Source organism: Anguilla rostrata, chromosome 4 (assembly GCF_018555375.3).
Source record: "Anguilla rostrata isolate EN2019 chromosome 4, ASM1855537v3, whole genome shotgun sequence".
Classification (NCBI taxonomy): Eukaryota; Metazoa; Chordata; class Actinopteri; order Anguilliformes; family Anguillidae; genus Anguilla; species Anguilla rostrata.
This window is the reverse complement of record NC_057936.1, coordinates 61,159,792-61,176,674: the sequence shown is the minus strand read 5'-3', so window position 1 is coordinate 61,176,674 and position 16,883 is coordinate 61,159,792. Positions and strand designations below refer to the sequence as shown.

General features: G+C 44.3%; 1 protein-coding gene across 4 annotated transcripts in view; it reads right to left on the bottom strand.

The window, feature by feature from the left end:
• LOC135253902 (RNA-binding Raly-like protein) overlaps positions 1-16,883 on the bottom strand; it is a 153,111-nt gene that overhangs the window by 23,782 nt on the left and 112,446 nt on the right. For 3 of the 4 annotated variants that reach the window (XM_064333740.1, XM_064333738.1, XM_064333739.1), the window contains exon 3: positions 150-225. In XM_064333740.1, coding sequence (XP_064189810.1) covers positions 150-225 — 76 coding nt within the window. Of the gene's footprint in view, positions 1-149; positions 226-14,904; positions 15,049-16,883 lie in introns of those variants that run through there. The other variant, XM_064333741.1, reaches the window with a different exon arrangement.

Genomic DNA, 16,883 nt, shown 5'->3' with positions numbered 1-16,883 from the left:
AGATCTTACCTGTAAACAGCTGAAATTGCTGGTCTAGATCTTACCTGTAAACAGCTGAAATTGCTGGTCTAGATCTTACCTGTAAACAGCTGAAATTGCTGGTCTAGATCTTACCTGTAAACAGCTGAAATTGCTGGTCTAGATCTTACCTGTAAACAGCAGAAATTGGTCGTTTGGATCCGGCCTTGGGTCTGTATGGCTTCGGTTCGCCCGCCATGTTGATATCTGCAGAAGAAACACGTCACAGAAAAAAAACACATTACATTTAACAGGTTAATACTGCTCCACTTCACTGAATGTGACCCCATAATGTTTCACACATGCACACGCACACGCACACACACAGGCACACATATATATATATATAATTACCGTTAAGCCCCTTGAACTCATTTGAGACAGCTGAGTTTCTCTTCTGATCAACAGTATTTGAAAGTAAAAATGTGTGTTTGGGATTAAAGTGACCAGCAGGTTTGTTCAACTTTAATTGTCTGTGGATAAACTGATCCACAAAACAACGAATCAATCGATTGATGAATGAAGCAATCAATCTTTAATTTTAGTACCCTTAGAGGAATGGACATTGTGTTCTGTAAGCCATATACCGACAAAATGGCCGACAGAAAAGCAATGCAACTTTCGACAGATGAAAGCGAGACTTGATGCAATCACGCCTGATTACTCTCCGACTCAGTGAACTAATTGGCTCTACACGCCAGCGCTGGGGCACTTGTGGAATTAGACCGCGGCTAAAGGCTCCATACGGGGACACAAGGGCAAGACCGCTAGCGGTCACAGCGGCTAACAGAGAAATAGCGGCTATCCATCACGCAAGCCTCACGCAAACGACTGGAATACGAAATCAAGAGCGCCGGTTGGCACGGAAACCGGAAGCCAACACAGAATGTATTTCTTAGTCTATCTGGGTAGCAGACTGTAACCACGAAGGGGAGGTGGTGGGTTTGTAAAAATATTCTCACCGATTTTACAAATCAAAGTAACTCTTGCTGTGTACATGTGCTATAATGATGACTGTGCCTGGGCGCCATGTATGTATCTCCGATAACCAATCACAGACCAGCTTCGGCACCAGATGGACATCGGTTAATTCCCAGCCTAATCATCATAAAGCCGCACACTTTTAAAATGGCGCCCTCTGCCAATCTTAGCTTAACACTGGAGCATTAAAAGGCATGCACCGTGCATTCTACAACAAAACCAAACACTTCTGACGCCAGACACCCATTTAGGACCTGAAAATAAATACATCCCGATTATTAAAATGAAAAAGGGATGCGACCCATCTCCCTGCAACGGAGCTCTGTCAGGGGAGCGGGGCGGGGGGGGGGGGGTGTGTACGAATCCCACGGCCTCACCCAACACGACCTGCACACCTTAAATGTCTTGACACGCAACGCATTTCCAAAGCCGGATATTTATCAAAGCAATCCAAGTTTAAGCGCTTTGTCCCCCCAGCGTGTTGACAGTTCCCCTCTTGGGACTTGAACCCGCAGCACCCTGCATTCTAAGCCCACACGCCTAACCGCCGAGGTACACCGCCATCCGAAAACAAGCGGAGTCCCCCCGGGCCCCAGCAGCACTTAGGCCACGCCCCTCACAGGACAAACGGGCGTGTGAAAGGCGGATCCTTTTCTCCTCCTGTAAAGGTCTGAGGCGGCGCAGGGAGCGGTTGGCCCAGAGAACGGGACAAAGCCGGAGAGAGCCAGAGCTATATCACCCTCCAGAGGAAAAGCCCACTTCCCTGCGCCTCAGGGGACTGGATGAACATAAAGAGAGTTGTGCCGGGAAAAAGAAAAAAAAAAAAAAGAAAAATTTGAACTTTTTTTTTTGTTGTATTTCCCGACAGGGTGCCCCCCCCCCAACTGTGCCTCTTTCCCTCGTGGCTGCCACTCTGCCACGTGGTGCCGGATCGCCTCCGCAGAAAAGCCTCTAAACTCCCAGGGTGCCTTGCAGTGCTGTGCGTGATAGCGGGCCGTCCGCGGGAGAGCCCGGCGGACTCCGGACACGGCGGGAAGCTGACCTCACATCATCAGATCACCGCCGGCAGTGTGAAGAGCAGGGTGTGTGTGAGAGGCCTGCCACACACTGCCCAAAAAAAAATCACACACAGAGGCCTTCTGTATTCTGCTCTAAAGTGCACACCCCTCCCCCTCCACCCCCTAACCCCCCCGCCATCCCCCCGGCCCCCGTCTGTCGCCTCAAACGACCCCCTCACTGCCCACAAGCTTCTAATGGTTTGTTTTTCCCACATCTCTTTCACCTCCTCTGCTGTAGATTTTTATATATTTCCCTTTTTTAATGGCAATCAGCAGCTTGGGGAGTGTTCTCTCACTCTCTCACGCTTTCTCTGGCTTTCTAACCCTCTCTTCCTCTCTCTCTCTCTCTCTCTCTCTCGCTGTCTGTTTGTCTCTTCCTTTCTCCAGCTCCATCTCTCATTTGCATGTGTGTGGGTGTACGTGCGTGTGCATGCGTGCATGCATGTGTGTGTGCATGTGGAAGGACGAGGAGGCTCCTGAGGATGGTGGCTCTGAATCGCAGTGGCTGTAAATGCATTTACGATGTAGACCTTCAGCAGATGCTCTTATCCAAAGCTACACTGCAGTATTTGAACAGAGACAGTGTTTACTGTTCTAGATCAGTACTCCAGCGCACTGGATCTGAAATGTGAGGTTTTTTTAAGGTAAAATTTTATCATTAGAATGTTTTCCTGAACAGGAGAAATCAGGGAGGTGAAACTTAAGTATGCATAGCAACGCATGAATAAATAAATAAATAAATAAATAAATAAATAAATAAACTAATAATTGCACTAAAATGGCAAAATGTAAATGAGACCTTAACAAATTAAGCAACACTCAGCAAGTGCAGGGCTGCCTCATCATCATGAGCAGTGACTGGCTCTGAATGCTAATGCTTCTGCAGGTGTGTGCGTGTGTGTGTGTGTGCGTGTGAAAGCAAATGCGTCTTTAGGTGTGTGTGCAGAACACTAATGCTTCTGCAGGAGTGTGTGTGTGTGTGTGTGCATGAAAGCTTCTACATACTACATACTAAAGACATCCACACATTTTGTGATAACAATGATGTTCTGTTGTTGCTGTCTGATTTCATTCCCCATTTTGGTTTAATAATAATAACAATAAAAAGAAGCTTCGGCATCATCGGTGCTTTCTCCTTGACTGGTTGCCTAGAAACACCCCTTCCCCACCGGCACTCTCAGGGGTGCTGTCCCTGGTCCTGAAGACCGAGGAGGAGTGGATGCACAGAGGAGGGAGGAGGGAGGAGGCGAGTGGGGGGATTTTACTGCAGGCGGGGGGCATGTGCGGACACTGGGACAGCTGGCGAGCCCTGGAACTGTGGCGGGTGGGGGGGGGGGGGGGGGGGGTGAATGGCCTTACAGAAGCTTCCGGAAGCCCAAACACACCACCCAGCTTCAGCTCAGAGGCCAGCCTCCAGACACACTCCCCTTAAAGGAAACAAAAACACAGCTCAAAGTGGAACAGCATGCAAGAGCTGTGACCCCACCCTCAGAGACTGAGTGAGAGGAATAGCCCAGAGGAGCATGTGCCTGCACCTCACCCTAATTCACATGCCACACCCTGGGATACACAACACGTGGCGCAGCAGTTAAGGAGCTGGGTGTGCAGCTGAGGGGTTGCAGGTTCGCTTCCAGTTGAGACAACGCTGTGCGTACTGTTCAGTAACGTGGCAAAGCGGATTGTGACTGCTGTCTGCCTACAGCAGATGGTTAATGTGGAACAGACAGCGTGAATCTAAATGTGACAGACGCATCGAGAGAGGAGAGAGAGAGAGAGGGAGAGAAAAAGAGATAGAAAAATGACAGAAATACGGAGAGGGCAAGTGGGAGAATTTGTGTTAGCTTATCAGCCTCCGCGCTGATCCGCTTTGGCGGACCCCCGCTGACCCCTGACCTCTGGGCGTCCGACACCGAGCCGGAAGCGCGGGAGAGAGGCGAGCGGCCTGAAAGCAGCTCGGCGGGGGCTCTCTCCCACAGGGCCGCGCAGACAGTGGGGCGCGAGCAGTCGACTGACGAGCCGTCGCGCGCGTCTCGCTGGATCTCCCAGAGGCCCCCCGAACGCTGGCTGCGCCCCATCTCCCCCCCGTCCCAAAATCTGCGTTTTACTCCATCTCTCTGTTCTTCCCGTCTCCACCTCTTTAGATTTCTGTCTTTTTTTCTATTTCACTCTCACTCTATTTCTTCCTCTACTTTGCTCTCTCCCTCCCTCTCTATTTCCGTCTTTCTCTCCCTTGCTCTATTATTCACCCTCATTCTTTCTCATTCCATTTGCATTTCCTCCTCTACCTTTCTCTCTATTTCTCTCCCTCTCTCTTTTTCTCTCCTCTCATTCGCATTCCATTTCTGTGCCTCCATTTCTCGCTCTCCTTGTCGTTCAAGGTTGCACTTTTACTCTCTTTCCCTCTCTCTTTTTTCACTCTCTATATTTCTAAATCTTTCGCTCCCTCACCAGTGTGATGACAGAGCTCTGCTGTCAAAGTAGCCCAGATGCTAATGCTTCACCTGTGGGGGTTTGGGGCTCTCACTCTCTCTCAATTCCAAAAATGTTTTACTGGCAGGAAAGTAGTGGAGCATAGTATAATATAATGTAGTATAGTATTGCATAGTTTAGCACAGCATAGCATAGTATAGTATAGCAGAGTGTAGTTTGGTATAGGGTAGTATGGTGTAGCGTAGCATAGCATAGTATAATATAGTGTAGCATAGCATAGAATACCATAGCATAGTATAAAGTAGTGTAGCGTAGCATAGCATAGCATGGCATACAAGTAGTATAATAATATCTCTCTTATCCACCGATCCCGCACATATTTTTGCCCTGCCCATCAAAGCTTTTTGAGAGACTCATACAATAAACAAAGCATATCATTGCCCATCAAGTCAGAGGGGGAACAAAAGGCCTTCGATAAAACGCGTCGTTATGAAAAACATGTCATTCAAGCAGGTCACACTTCTTCATTTTACTGGCAGAAGAATTCAAATGATATTCATTAATTTTCTTTCTTCAATTTGAAGAAAATGTTCATTACAGCTACATTAGTGTCTCCAGCTGAATGTCTTACCCATACAAAGGTGTCGACATTAATCAGCTGCACTCTGAAAGATGGAGAGAAAGAGAGAGAGGGAGAGAGAGATCTTTTTGACTTAGACAAACATCAGAAAGGAGAATTTAAGTGGAATTACCTTTTGAAATACCAGGGCATTTTTCTCAAAGGAACAAAAGAAGTTTCTAGTAACTAGCAGGAGCTGTATCGCATCATTATCCCAGCTTGAACGATCGCTTCGAACTTTACTCCGAGATGACAGCGAGAGAGAGAGAGAGAGAGAGAGAGACCAGGGCGCCTAACTAGCACGCGGTCACGGCCGTCTCCCGCGGCAGCAGTGGGCGGGGTCCTGAACCCGGCCTATTGTTTCGGTTGAGTTACAGTTTTCAACAGCTTTTTTTACCACCGTCCTCTCCCACCCACGATGTCCGTCCCGGCCACATCACACACTCCGCATCGTATCCGCGACGGTACGCGGCCAAGCCGCAGTCAGATTAATGACGCGGCCGCCTTTCATTATCCACACCAGTTTAAACGGCTAATACATTAGCATAACATCCGTCCGTGCAGCTGGGTATTTACTGCAGCAGGTCTGTCTAAGCACCTTCGCTCCGGGGTACAATGACAGAGCCCTGCCTGAGAACTGAAGCCGCGGCCTCAGAGCTATGCTAACCAGCCGCTACGCTGATCATCCCGCTACAGTCAGTCCTGAGGGGCTGCTTTTTAATGGCATGCTAAATTGAGTTAACCCTTCAAGGTGTGAGGCTGCAAATAAGTGATTAGAATGTTCTTAACTGAACATTCTAATGCTGATGTAACAGCGGAGTTCTAGAACACTGACTTTGAATGTAAAAAAAAAAAAAAAACATTACAAAACTCGCTCTTCGAAGGGTTAATTGTGCAAATGGCATAAGCGGTTTTGGCAGAATGAGGGAGGAGGAAGAGCCTGGCACAGACAATGCTCTCCCTTTCAAACTGAGCCCTAAAGCCCAACAGCGACACGCGCAGTGTAAAATCCACTCTGACAGAGTGGATTTTACACGCCCCAAACAAGCAACAAATCGACTGAGTAGATGCGTGCTGGGTTTGGTTCTGCCACGTGTTAGAGTGCAAGTTTAGCCCAAGTGGATTTTAAAGTGGAAGCATGCAAATTATTTCTGACAGCTGGGTTGACAGTTTGTTGGAAGTTCCCTCACAACATCTCGCCTTTCGAAATCCTCATGATTGCTAATCTCCTCCCTCTAAAACCCTGGATCTGTGTATGGCGGGGGTGTCAAATCCAAGTCCTGGAGGGGCTGCAGGGGCTGCTGGTATTTGTAGTTTTCTTTCAATCGGCAACCAACTGAGGCCTTGAGAAACAAAAAATTTTAGCCAATAAACTCAGGGAAAATCAGCAGACACAGCGCCACCTCCAGGACCGGAGTTAAACCTGCAGACACTGCGGCCCCCCAGGACTGGATTCTGCCCATGGGAAATATGCTTTCATGCCCTGAAAGGCTCCCAGACTCACATCACAGTCACCCGCCCTTTTAAATATTCCCATCAGCCGACAGGAGAGATAAGCATCTCCCACAAAAAACACCCTTTTCCTCCTCAAACTCCCGCATTCTCGTCAGGTGAGCATGCCTGTTAGTGCGCCCCCTGCTGGCCTAATCTGTGACACATTATTTCCCTCCGCACTCCCCGTACGAGATCATTACAGACCACGAACAAAAAAAAATACCGCAGGAGGAAAACTCTAACAACCACTTCCGTGTGAAAAACCGGTCGGCTCAAGCGTCGTTCCAGAATAGTCTGTAAAAACGCTTGACTGCTCTCACATGGAATGATTCCGAGGTAGGCCATTTGCAATATGCGACACCACGGAAACCACTGGGTATTACCCTTGCCCGGTAGACCGAAGTGCCATCATCCTGATAGACAGACATCCCTCTCTGCGGGAAAGAAATGCCTTAATATGGGGCTCTGATTGCACACAGCTCCATCAGGTAATGACTGACACTGTCCTTGCCTTCGAAGGTTATCAGTACACCCAGACCATGCCTGGAGAAGAGAATGCACCCCCCCCCCCCACTCCCCTGCCCCCCCACTCAAACCACCACCACCATTGCAGGACTACCACAAAACCTTCAGGGTTACAACACTGACCTGCTTCCATTTCTGCTTGCTTCCTATAAATTATTTAAGCTAATTTATTAATAAATGCTCTTTATTTAAAAGTGAGCTATTTTCAGATTACCCTCTTTTTCAAGGATGAAATTCACTGCAAATAGCCAGGGAACAAGTTAAGGAAGGTCTGTCTCCGTCTCTTTTTTAGCACATTATAACAATCTCGTTTGTTTTTCAGTTTTGTCATTATCTCCCCATGTTCCAAATCTTTTGCCAAAGGATCTTTTGTTTGATTTATTAATTGGTTGATCTCTGTCTGTCTGTCTCCCGCTCTCTCTCCCTCTCTCTTTCACACACACACACACATAACAGACTTACTGCCATTCTTTACCGTCACCAGCTGCCAGCTGACTCACACACGCGCACACATCACAATGCAACAGTCTTCTCCTGAGAGGGAGAACAACAGTCTGCTAGCAGCATGGAGCAGTGGTTAAAGCCCTGTACTTAGACTGCAGTATTGACACCTTATTGGGCCACAGAATTTCTTGGATGCCATTGTTGTCCTACTTACAATAAGTATCAGCCTAAAAACAAATCACTTACCACTTAGTCTTAGAAATGTGCACTGTAATGGGAATAAATATGTGGCAAAATAGTAATAATATGTATCCAAACCTTCACATCTATAGACTGAAAAAGAAATGCATCCATCATCTATACTTGCTTATCTTGAGCAGGGTTACGGGGGGGGGGAGGGGGGCACCACCATGTCACCCTTGACTGCCACTAAACACAACGGATAGTGTTAAGACATGCGTTTGTTAAACGCGTGCAGGTGCAGCCCACTGGTTCTTGTTACGTTTGGTTTTTTAAACTGCCAAATTGCTGTCGGACGGAGCACAAAATGGGGCGTGGAATGAGACCGCGCTGCAGGACATTCACAGCGTATTAGCAGCGGGCTGCTGGTCGGGAACAGCGGCTATACATTAAAACTGTGGCTATTTACTCCACTTACACTGAGCCCAGAACACACTGACAACTTACTTTTTTATTTGTGTGTTTATTTGTGCGCGTACTCTTTGCCAGACAGTGGCGGCAGTGTGGTACGATGATTAACAAACTGGGCTTGCAACCCAGGTTCAATTCCCGGCGAGGACAAATCCGTTGTACCCTCGAGCAAGGTACTTATGCTCAATTGCTCCAGTATATATCCAGCTGTAAACAGACGCAAAAAAATGGCACAAACTGTGTAAATATAAATGCAAATGTGTGTAAAAATGCACGAGAGAGCAGGGACTGGTTGGCTGCAGAGTTATTCCTCTTGTGAGCGCACATTCATCTTATCAAGTGCATCTCTGAAATTAATGAAATGAGTCAAAGCGGTATTAAACAAAAACTGACAGCAAAGAAACTAAGAAATGAGCGTTGCAACATAAATGGAAAATATGAAAATAAATATGAAAATGAAAATGATAGCATTTGAAAGCTGTGCCTTAACTGTTGGGGCCCATTAAAGTGTTCATTAGACTTCCAGAATCATCTCTCTGACGAAACAGACATGTTCTCTGTCAGAAATTCAAAAGAAGGCTGGGCGGTCCATTAAGGATTTGGTTCTGACAGTTTAATACATCTCCATGTGAACAGATCCATCAGGGAACAGACGGCAGTCTGATTCTCGCATCAAAAATACCCCCCTTCAAGATTTTTTTTTTTTTTTTCCACCCCTGCTTCTGGATAAACTTGAAGCTGCCCTCCCAGCGTGTGTGTCTGTACTTTATAATACACTGTACCGACTCGCTCCAAGACAAAGTGCAGTTTTATAGTAATTTTACATCAGCGAGCCGAATGCGAGAGAAAGGTTACTGATGAAATTGCAGCATTTATCTGCGGCTGTAACATTCTTGTAGTTCTACTTTTTCTTTGTTTGCCTCATGCAGTAGCTGAACTCCACTCGAGCGGTCAGAGCCATCGTAAAAACCGCCACTGTTCCCGCTTCACCCCGGGCTGCGGTCCAGACCGCGCCGCGTCCCTCTGGCGAGGTCACGAGCCGACTCCAGCACGTCTCCGTCTCACACCCACAATGCACCATGCCACCCACCGCCAGAGACGATTGCCCTGTCCCTCGATGGACGTGGAGAATCACGCATCGTCACCGAACTCAGCCGTTAGAAGGATGAACGTTACGGCGTGGTCAGAAACGCGCGGGACATGCATACATTTAAATCCCTTTACTGGTCTTGGTCTATTATGCCAGGATGAACAGCAGGACAGAAAAAAATGACAATGATATTTATAATAATGATCATGAATGGGTAAAGACAGAATGGGTTTACTGAACACCGTGCTTCTATTTACATAATCTGGCCATAATCTGTGCATGGAAATAGCCATATTTACAGAAATCTGTTTTTTTTTATTATTGTTTATTTTTTAAACCCACTAATCCAGGAGATCTGTATGATTCACAGGTTTAATGTGAGTGATTTTCCACAGTAATTGGGAGATATTACTGGTATACTGAAATAAATTAAAAAATTAAAAGAAAAATAGACCTTCCCAGGTTCTCTGGTTTCGAAAACAACACTGCATAATATTCACTCCCTTACTTATTCATTTGTGTGGTTTTTAATATTTTTGGTGGTTTACCTTTTGGGGGTGTTTTTTTGTCTTTGCTTTTAGCTGTTTTACATTCTGTTCTGTGAATTTTTCATGAGGTCTCAGATCACAAAGACTCAAATAAAGGGGTCTTCACAGTCAAAAGACTGTGGAGGAAATACTCAGGGATTTACGGTAAATCTTCATGAACGCACTGCATTATGTAAAGCTCCTTATTGCTGATACTATTCATATCAGTATATAAAGCAAGTCTAAACTAACATTTTGGTTTGCAGGAAATATTATATCCTTTGTGTAAAAATGAGCAACAACAATAATAAAATCTGAGGAAGACATTTTTATACTGCTGTCAATCCATATTTTATATCTTTATGAAATATAGATTTTTCTCTGATATGGGATTTGTTTGCTACATACAGTGTGGCTGTGAGTAACAAGATGACGCAGCTGGAGAAGTGACCTTGTGACCTCTGAGACACAGATGCATTATGGGTAGGGTTGTCGATAGCTGGTGGAATGAGATGGGAAAGGAAAAACCAGCCTCTTCACACTTCGCTTTTATTTATTTATTTTTTTTAAAGAAGCCACATTTCTGCTGGTGTGGCTGCATTGTAGCATAATGATACTGGAAAGCAGCATGGTTGAAAAATGCAGTACCCGGTCTGTCTATAGTCAATGCTTTTCAATGACACATACTCACGCGCACACACACACACACACACACACACACAGCAACAATACCGTGCAGCACTTTCAGACATTAAGAGAAGCATTTATATTATTTATTAACGAGTTCAGACAGACAGACAGACAGACAGACAGACAGTGCACACAGCAGCGGATAACCTTGCTTTAGTTCAGAAAAGGGGAAAACAAAACAGCACCACAGCAACACTCAGCGGGAACTTCAGTGACCTGCGCAGGAACTTTCCACTCAAAATCTGCCAAACACATCATTACTCTCTATACACAGAACCAGCCTGCTTCAGCTTTTCAGAACACATTCTGTCCTTCAGAATAAAAAAAATATAATAAATAAAAATACAAAAACTAATACAAAATAATAAAAAAGTATGTATAAAATAAAAAAGCTACCAAACGTCAATGCTGCCCCCTGTCATATTGATTGGTGGGCAACAACTATAACACTCTCACAGACATGCTCACACAGACACACACACACACACACACACACACACACAGCATAAAAAGCCCTCACTTTTCAGGCTACTAATGAATCTCATCGCAAAATAAGAAGTACTGGTCCTGAATAAGAGAAGTACACAGTCCATTTACCATGCCAGAGTGAGCCAGATCTGAGACAGCACCCCCTGGTGCACAGAATATACATTGGCCAAGATCCAATTAACATCTGTGTCTGTTAATAAAACAAGCATGGAACCGTCCAGACCCACCTTGCAAATCACTTCCGCAGACACATTTTAGCTGGCACCACTTGTGCATGCGTCCCACAAAACGTACCTGAAGGGACGTCCCTGAGTGAGTGAGTGAGTGAGTGAGTGAGTGACCACAATTCAGGCTGTCCATGAGTGAGTGAGTGAGTGAGTGATTGACCACAATTTGCCATGTGTAAAAAGAATTAGGCTTGCATTTTCATTTTAAGTCAAAAGAAAATGACAGTTGATTGAATCCAGCAGTGTACAACCTGCACACTAGAGATGGCAGAGCACGGCCTCATAGACCACAGAATCAGTGGAGCTACCACTGTGTCATCAGAGCCGCTGATCTAAGCCAATAATACTGTTTCATTATGCAGAACAAGGGCTTCTGATTGGTTCACATGAGTAAATGACTGACATCATGGTTTTTTTGTTTTTGCCTTAATATGAGCAATCAATTCAATGCTTCATGCTTCGTGTAACTCTGCTTCATGTCCCCTGGACCAGGAATGAAGATCACTGACTCATATGATTAAAGTTTGCGTAACTAATCAATTTACAGTGAAGCAATTCTGTTACCAAGCATTGCCTTGTTCTGGATTCAATCTTTCCACCACAAATAAAGTATAGCAAGTGAATTCCATTGATCGATGAATTCAACAAACTGAATTTCTAAAAAAAAAAAAAGAAAAAAAGAAGACTTGAATTGAATCAAGAACAAAGGTTTATTGAGTCCTGGTTCAAAGATTCTCAATTCTGGAATTCAAAGAAAAATAAGGGAGGTGATTAGGTGGCCAGATGTAGACAGCCAGACTATTGGCTTTTGACCAGAACATTGGATTTACTTTCTTGAAAAGTGCCACAGACGTTTAATGACCACAGTGAGTCAGCACCACAGTTTGACATTCTTTCCAGTTAAAGGTCAGCACCTTTTACACTGCAAAAAAAGTCTAACAAGTGTTTTAGTCTTGTAATGAGGCCTAAAATATTTTCTTTCTCTCTAAGGAAGAAAAAATATTAGCTTGTTTAACTTTTCTTAAGTTAAACAAGCTAATATGTTTTGCTTATAATTATTTGCTTGACGAGCGAAATTTCCATACCCCATTGGCAAATCTTGAAATGAGTTGAACTGTCTCACTTCACTGGCAATAATTTTGTCTTATTCAGCAAAAAAAAAACCTGTTGAGATTTACTTATTTATTTTTTGCAAGTGTACAATACAGTGTATCCACCATTGGGTTGGGACACTGGATTTTATATTTGGGCCAGAAGAAACAGCACCCCCTACAGGCACATCAACACCTCTTCCAGCTATATTGCTAGGAGAGCTCCCATCCAAGGACTAACCAAAGTGACACCTAATTAGCTGGAGCTCTTTGATATAAGAAGGGAACAGGTGTTACCTGCCTAATTTTAAACACAGCAATGACAACAATGGCACCGACATTAGCGTCTGGCACATCGTTCCTCTTCCCAAGTGTAAAATATGGAAGCAGGTCTCTTTCCATGAAGGACAAAAAAAAATACCACGCTCCTTCACGGGTATCACCGTCCCCCAGACACCAACAAGAGAGACTGAGTGCCTGTCCCCATGCAAAGCACCGCTCACCCCAAAACCGTCCCACCAGGGTTTCTGTATGCACTCCGTGTGTCAACCCCCAAAATGCACAACCTGGTTTTCACATCTGTTGGCACCAACCAGACATGCAATCACTGGGTATCGAAAACCTGTATCTGCCAGACCAAATATGCATAATGTACACAAACATAGTTTTTTAATTATTCGCTGCAAATTCTGAAATGCAATAATACCTTAAGTTTGTCTACTACCTAAATATCTAATGATCTTTGGATCTGTTTTTTTAAAGCTGTGTTCACAAGCCAAGCCTGTATAATATATACAGACTCCATTAGCTGTCCCTGGGCCTAAACAGTACTGTGTGAACCCAATGGAAGAGCACTGGATAGCCAGTTTTCCATCTTCCAACAACATTTGCATTAAATAATATGGGGGGTGTTTGGAACCAATGTTTTCCTTCAGAAACCTTTTCCACTTGAGTCTCAAATCACTTTCATCATCATCACCATCATCGTCATCATCATCATCATCATCGTCACCATCAACATTACCATCATCATCAGATGATCAACCTGGAATTACATGTTTGCGGTCTCACAAGGTCGTTAAAATGCACTGCCACGGCGCAACAATCCAAGAACACTGTAACTGCTTTACATGACACGCGCTCTACTGTGTAGAGACACATTCCCCGGAAAGAGCAAAAGCAGAACACAAAAGCAAACGCCTTTTATTCAAACATGAATTCTGAAAAGTTGTACTTTCTTTCTCCTTCTTACTTTAAAGTGAAATCATATTATTTGCTGTTATTTGTGAATATGTTCTCCAAACACTCATTGCTTTGGCAGTGATACAAAACAGTGTATTGAATAACTTGTTGAAATCGGGAGAAAAGAACACCACATTTCCTTTAATCCAATACAAAATGCAAAACAATGTACACGAGGTTTTCATAACAGTTCAATGCAACCGACCTTAGCAAATTAATTAGGTTACTGAAACCGCAGAAACGCTTCCAGCCTTGCGGAAAAAATAACTGCTCCCTGAACTGCGCGCGCCGCCAAGTTATTTCAATTTTAAATGAGGGCATGCCATTTCGAGCCAGAATATTACAATTTTCTCATAAATGCAGCTGGATTCAGTGGTATAAAGAAAACCAAATTAATAACTTATAAAACTAATTTAAAAAATAAAAAGAGCTGTTTTGATTCTTTATAAAAATCAACAGAAAAAGCGAGAGAAAAAGATAACTTCGATACACGTTCCAAAATCGTGAAATTAAGTGAAAGCGAATAGTCCGACTAGGATATGAACCAGATTTATAGCCCCTAACATCTACCGCAGCGATGTGGACATGAATCACGACTATAAGGAAGCAACCGTGATGCAGTTGTCTAAACTGTGTCCTGTTGCGTGCGTGGACGAAATGTAATTCCCGCGATTATTATACATTTTAACATTCTCTCTCCATCGATACTTGGCCTTGCTTCACACCCCCTAACACCACCATTTTGCGCATCTTTAAAACAAAAAATAAAAAAGGTGCTAGAAATCGCCAGCTGTTTGTGTCGTCTCCACTACAAATGTTTATTCGGGCATATACATCTCAGGAAAATCCGAGATTCTGAGAAAGTGATCTTGTTGAGAAGGGCAGGTTCCTTTAGTACGGAATAACTTTGGTCTACCGACTATCAATAACTGCGAAGACTTCCGCTGCATATTTAACGTTACGTCGTAGCCAATGCAATCTATCCTCCGATCCCTGATGTTTTATTATGATATAGGACAGGTTATAAAAAATATTTATAATATACTGACTACGTATCATTGACTATATGAAACGAAAAAAAAATGTTTTTAGTACAACAAGAGAAAAAAGGAAAATAATGCAGAAAATATATTTCTTAAAGCTAGCGCGCGCATTCATAAGGACATCCAATAATAACTAAAACGATTATAGAAATCCCGTCATTTCAGTGATAACTAGCACTAGCTATGATAGCCCAGCGTGAACCGTGAAAAGCACTTCAAGCCTAGAGATGTGTCGGCTTTTACAGCAGGGTAAAACTTGGGCGTCATTAACGCTGGAATACTCACATCGTTGGTTACGACGCTTGCCCTTATACATAGTCATACTAAACGGGTCCAGTTTAACGTTAAGTAAAATTCCGCTTTGCCAGACGCAAGGATGAGGGTACCGGGCTTGGAGTCTCTCTCTTCGCCTACAGCTGCAGAAGTAGCCTACTCACCAGCGGCTCCAAAGGTAAACCAAAGCCACGACGCCGGACCGGGACGATACCATCTACATCACTGTAACAGGGGCGCCTTGCAACGAAATCCTGCCCCGATTCATCTCCGAACATTTTTAATTTCGAGCAAAGCAAACGTTCTATTGATACAGGCTGGAAGAAAGACGTCTATGCACGTGTACAAAAAGGCACACTTGTCCCTTAAATACAGTCTCTTGCAACCCTCCTTATGATTCTTCCCCTATTTGACTTGCTGTACATTTTAAGCCGATTGGTTTAAAAAAGGACGTGCCTATAAAATAACTTTGTAATATTAAACAAATAAATGTTGTCAGTGGTGTTAAACGTTTCAAACCAGCATCATTTCAGCAGCTGGAAGTCTTTTTGAACTTCTTCTCTGTGAGAAGTCCTGTCGGGTTCAGCTTTGTACAATGCTCCTATTTCCTTTGACTTCAGAAGAGAAGACTGGGTACTGCATTTTTCACTGTACTGTGTGTACATACCATATACACAACACTGTTACAGTGCATATCATCATCATAAATAAAGATCCAATGTCATGCAGAACTTTAAATCAAGTGTAGGATTGTGTTCATGTATAAACATAATCATAAACCATAAGGTGAACATAATCATACTGAATGTATAGGTATAAACACAATCATAAACTGGGTGACCAACTTTCCCCCTCACTCTATGGTCACTCTTCCCAAACTCACTGTGTGTGTTTGTTCTGGTGCGCCCCTACTGGATTGGATGAACATGATGGTCAGCAGAGAAGAATAAACTGGCCCACCTCTTTGGAGGACCACTTGGCTCCTCCCCCAGCCCAACACCTAACACTTGCTATTTAAATAATGCTGTGGTTGTCATGGTATTGGTATCACTTTCACTGCTGTATGTATTTACCATAGTTGGTATCGTGGTTCCGACATTGCATAGTTAACTTACATTAATCCACTCGCGCTGCCCAAATACCGTCTCTCGGTCTTAAGAGTGCTCTTAGCCTGGTCTGTATTGTTATTGCCAATGTACCTTATTTAGACGCACTCTCTCACTGTTCTCTCTTGTTTCTAAGTGGCTCTGGTTAAATCGCATTGGCCGAGTGAGTGCAATTTAACGCAACGCAACGCTGAGCGGATCTGCGGATCTGCGGATCTGGACGGAGTGTAGCACAGCAGGTAAGGAGTAAGGGGGCGGCAGTGTAGCACAGTGGGTAAGGAACTGGGCTTGTAACCGAAAGGTTGCAGGTTCAATTCCCGAGTAAGGACACTGCCGTTGTACCCTTGAGCAAGGTACTTAACCGTAATTGCTTCAGTATATATCCAGCTGTATAAATGGATACAATGTAAAATGCTATGTTGTGTAAGTCGCTCTGGATAAGAGCGTCTGCTAAATGCCTGTAATGTAATATAATCTGAACCTTGATGGTGTCATTAGCAAACTGACGACACAGCAGTTTGTGGGTTGGAGGCCTCCGGCAAGCTTTCCCACCCTCTGTCTCCACGGAGAAGTTAGTCTGCCCTGGCGGTTTAACACTGTAATCATACCACAGATGCTGCTTATAGCAGTTGGCTGATACCGCCAATACGACATACAAAAAAGAGAGAAAACAAAATGGAAACAATAGTATAAAGTTAATAGGACACCTGTGGCTGGAATATCTTGGACAGGCTGTATGGACAATGGCAGTGAGTACTGTACCAGGTTGTAGAATTATGGGAACGGAACAGGACACCAGTCTTCCACAATACCCAGTGAACACTTTGTGGTGAAAAATCGGCCCCTGGTAGAAATTCCAGGATGGCCCCAAGCCTGGTTTTAAGA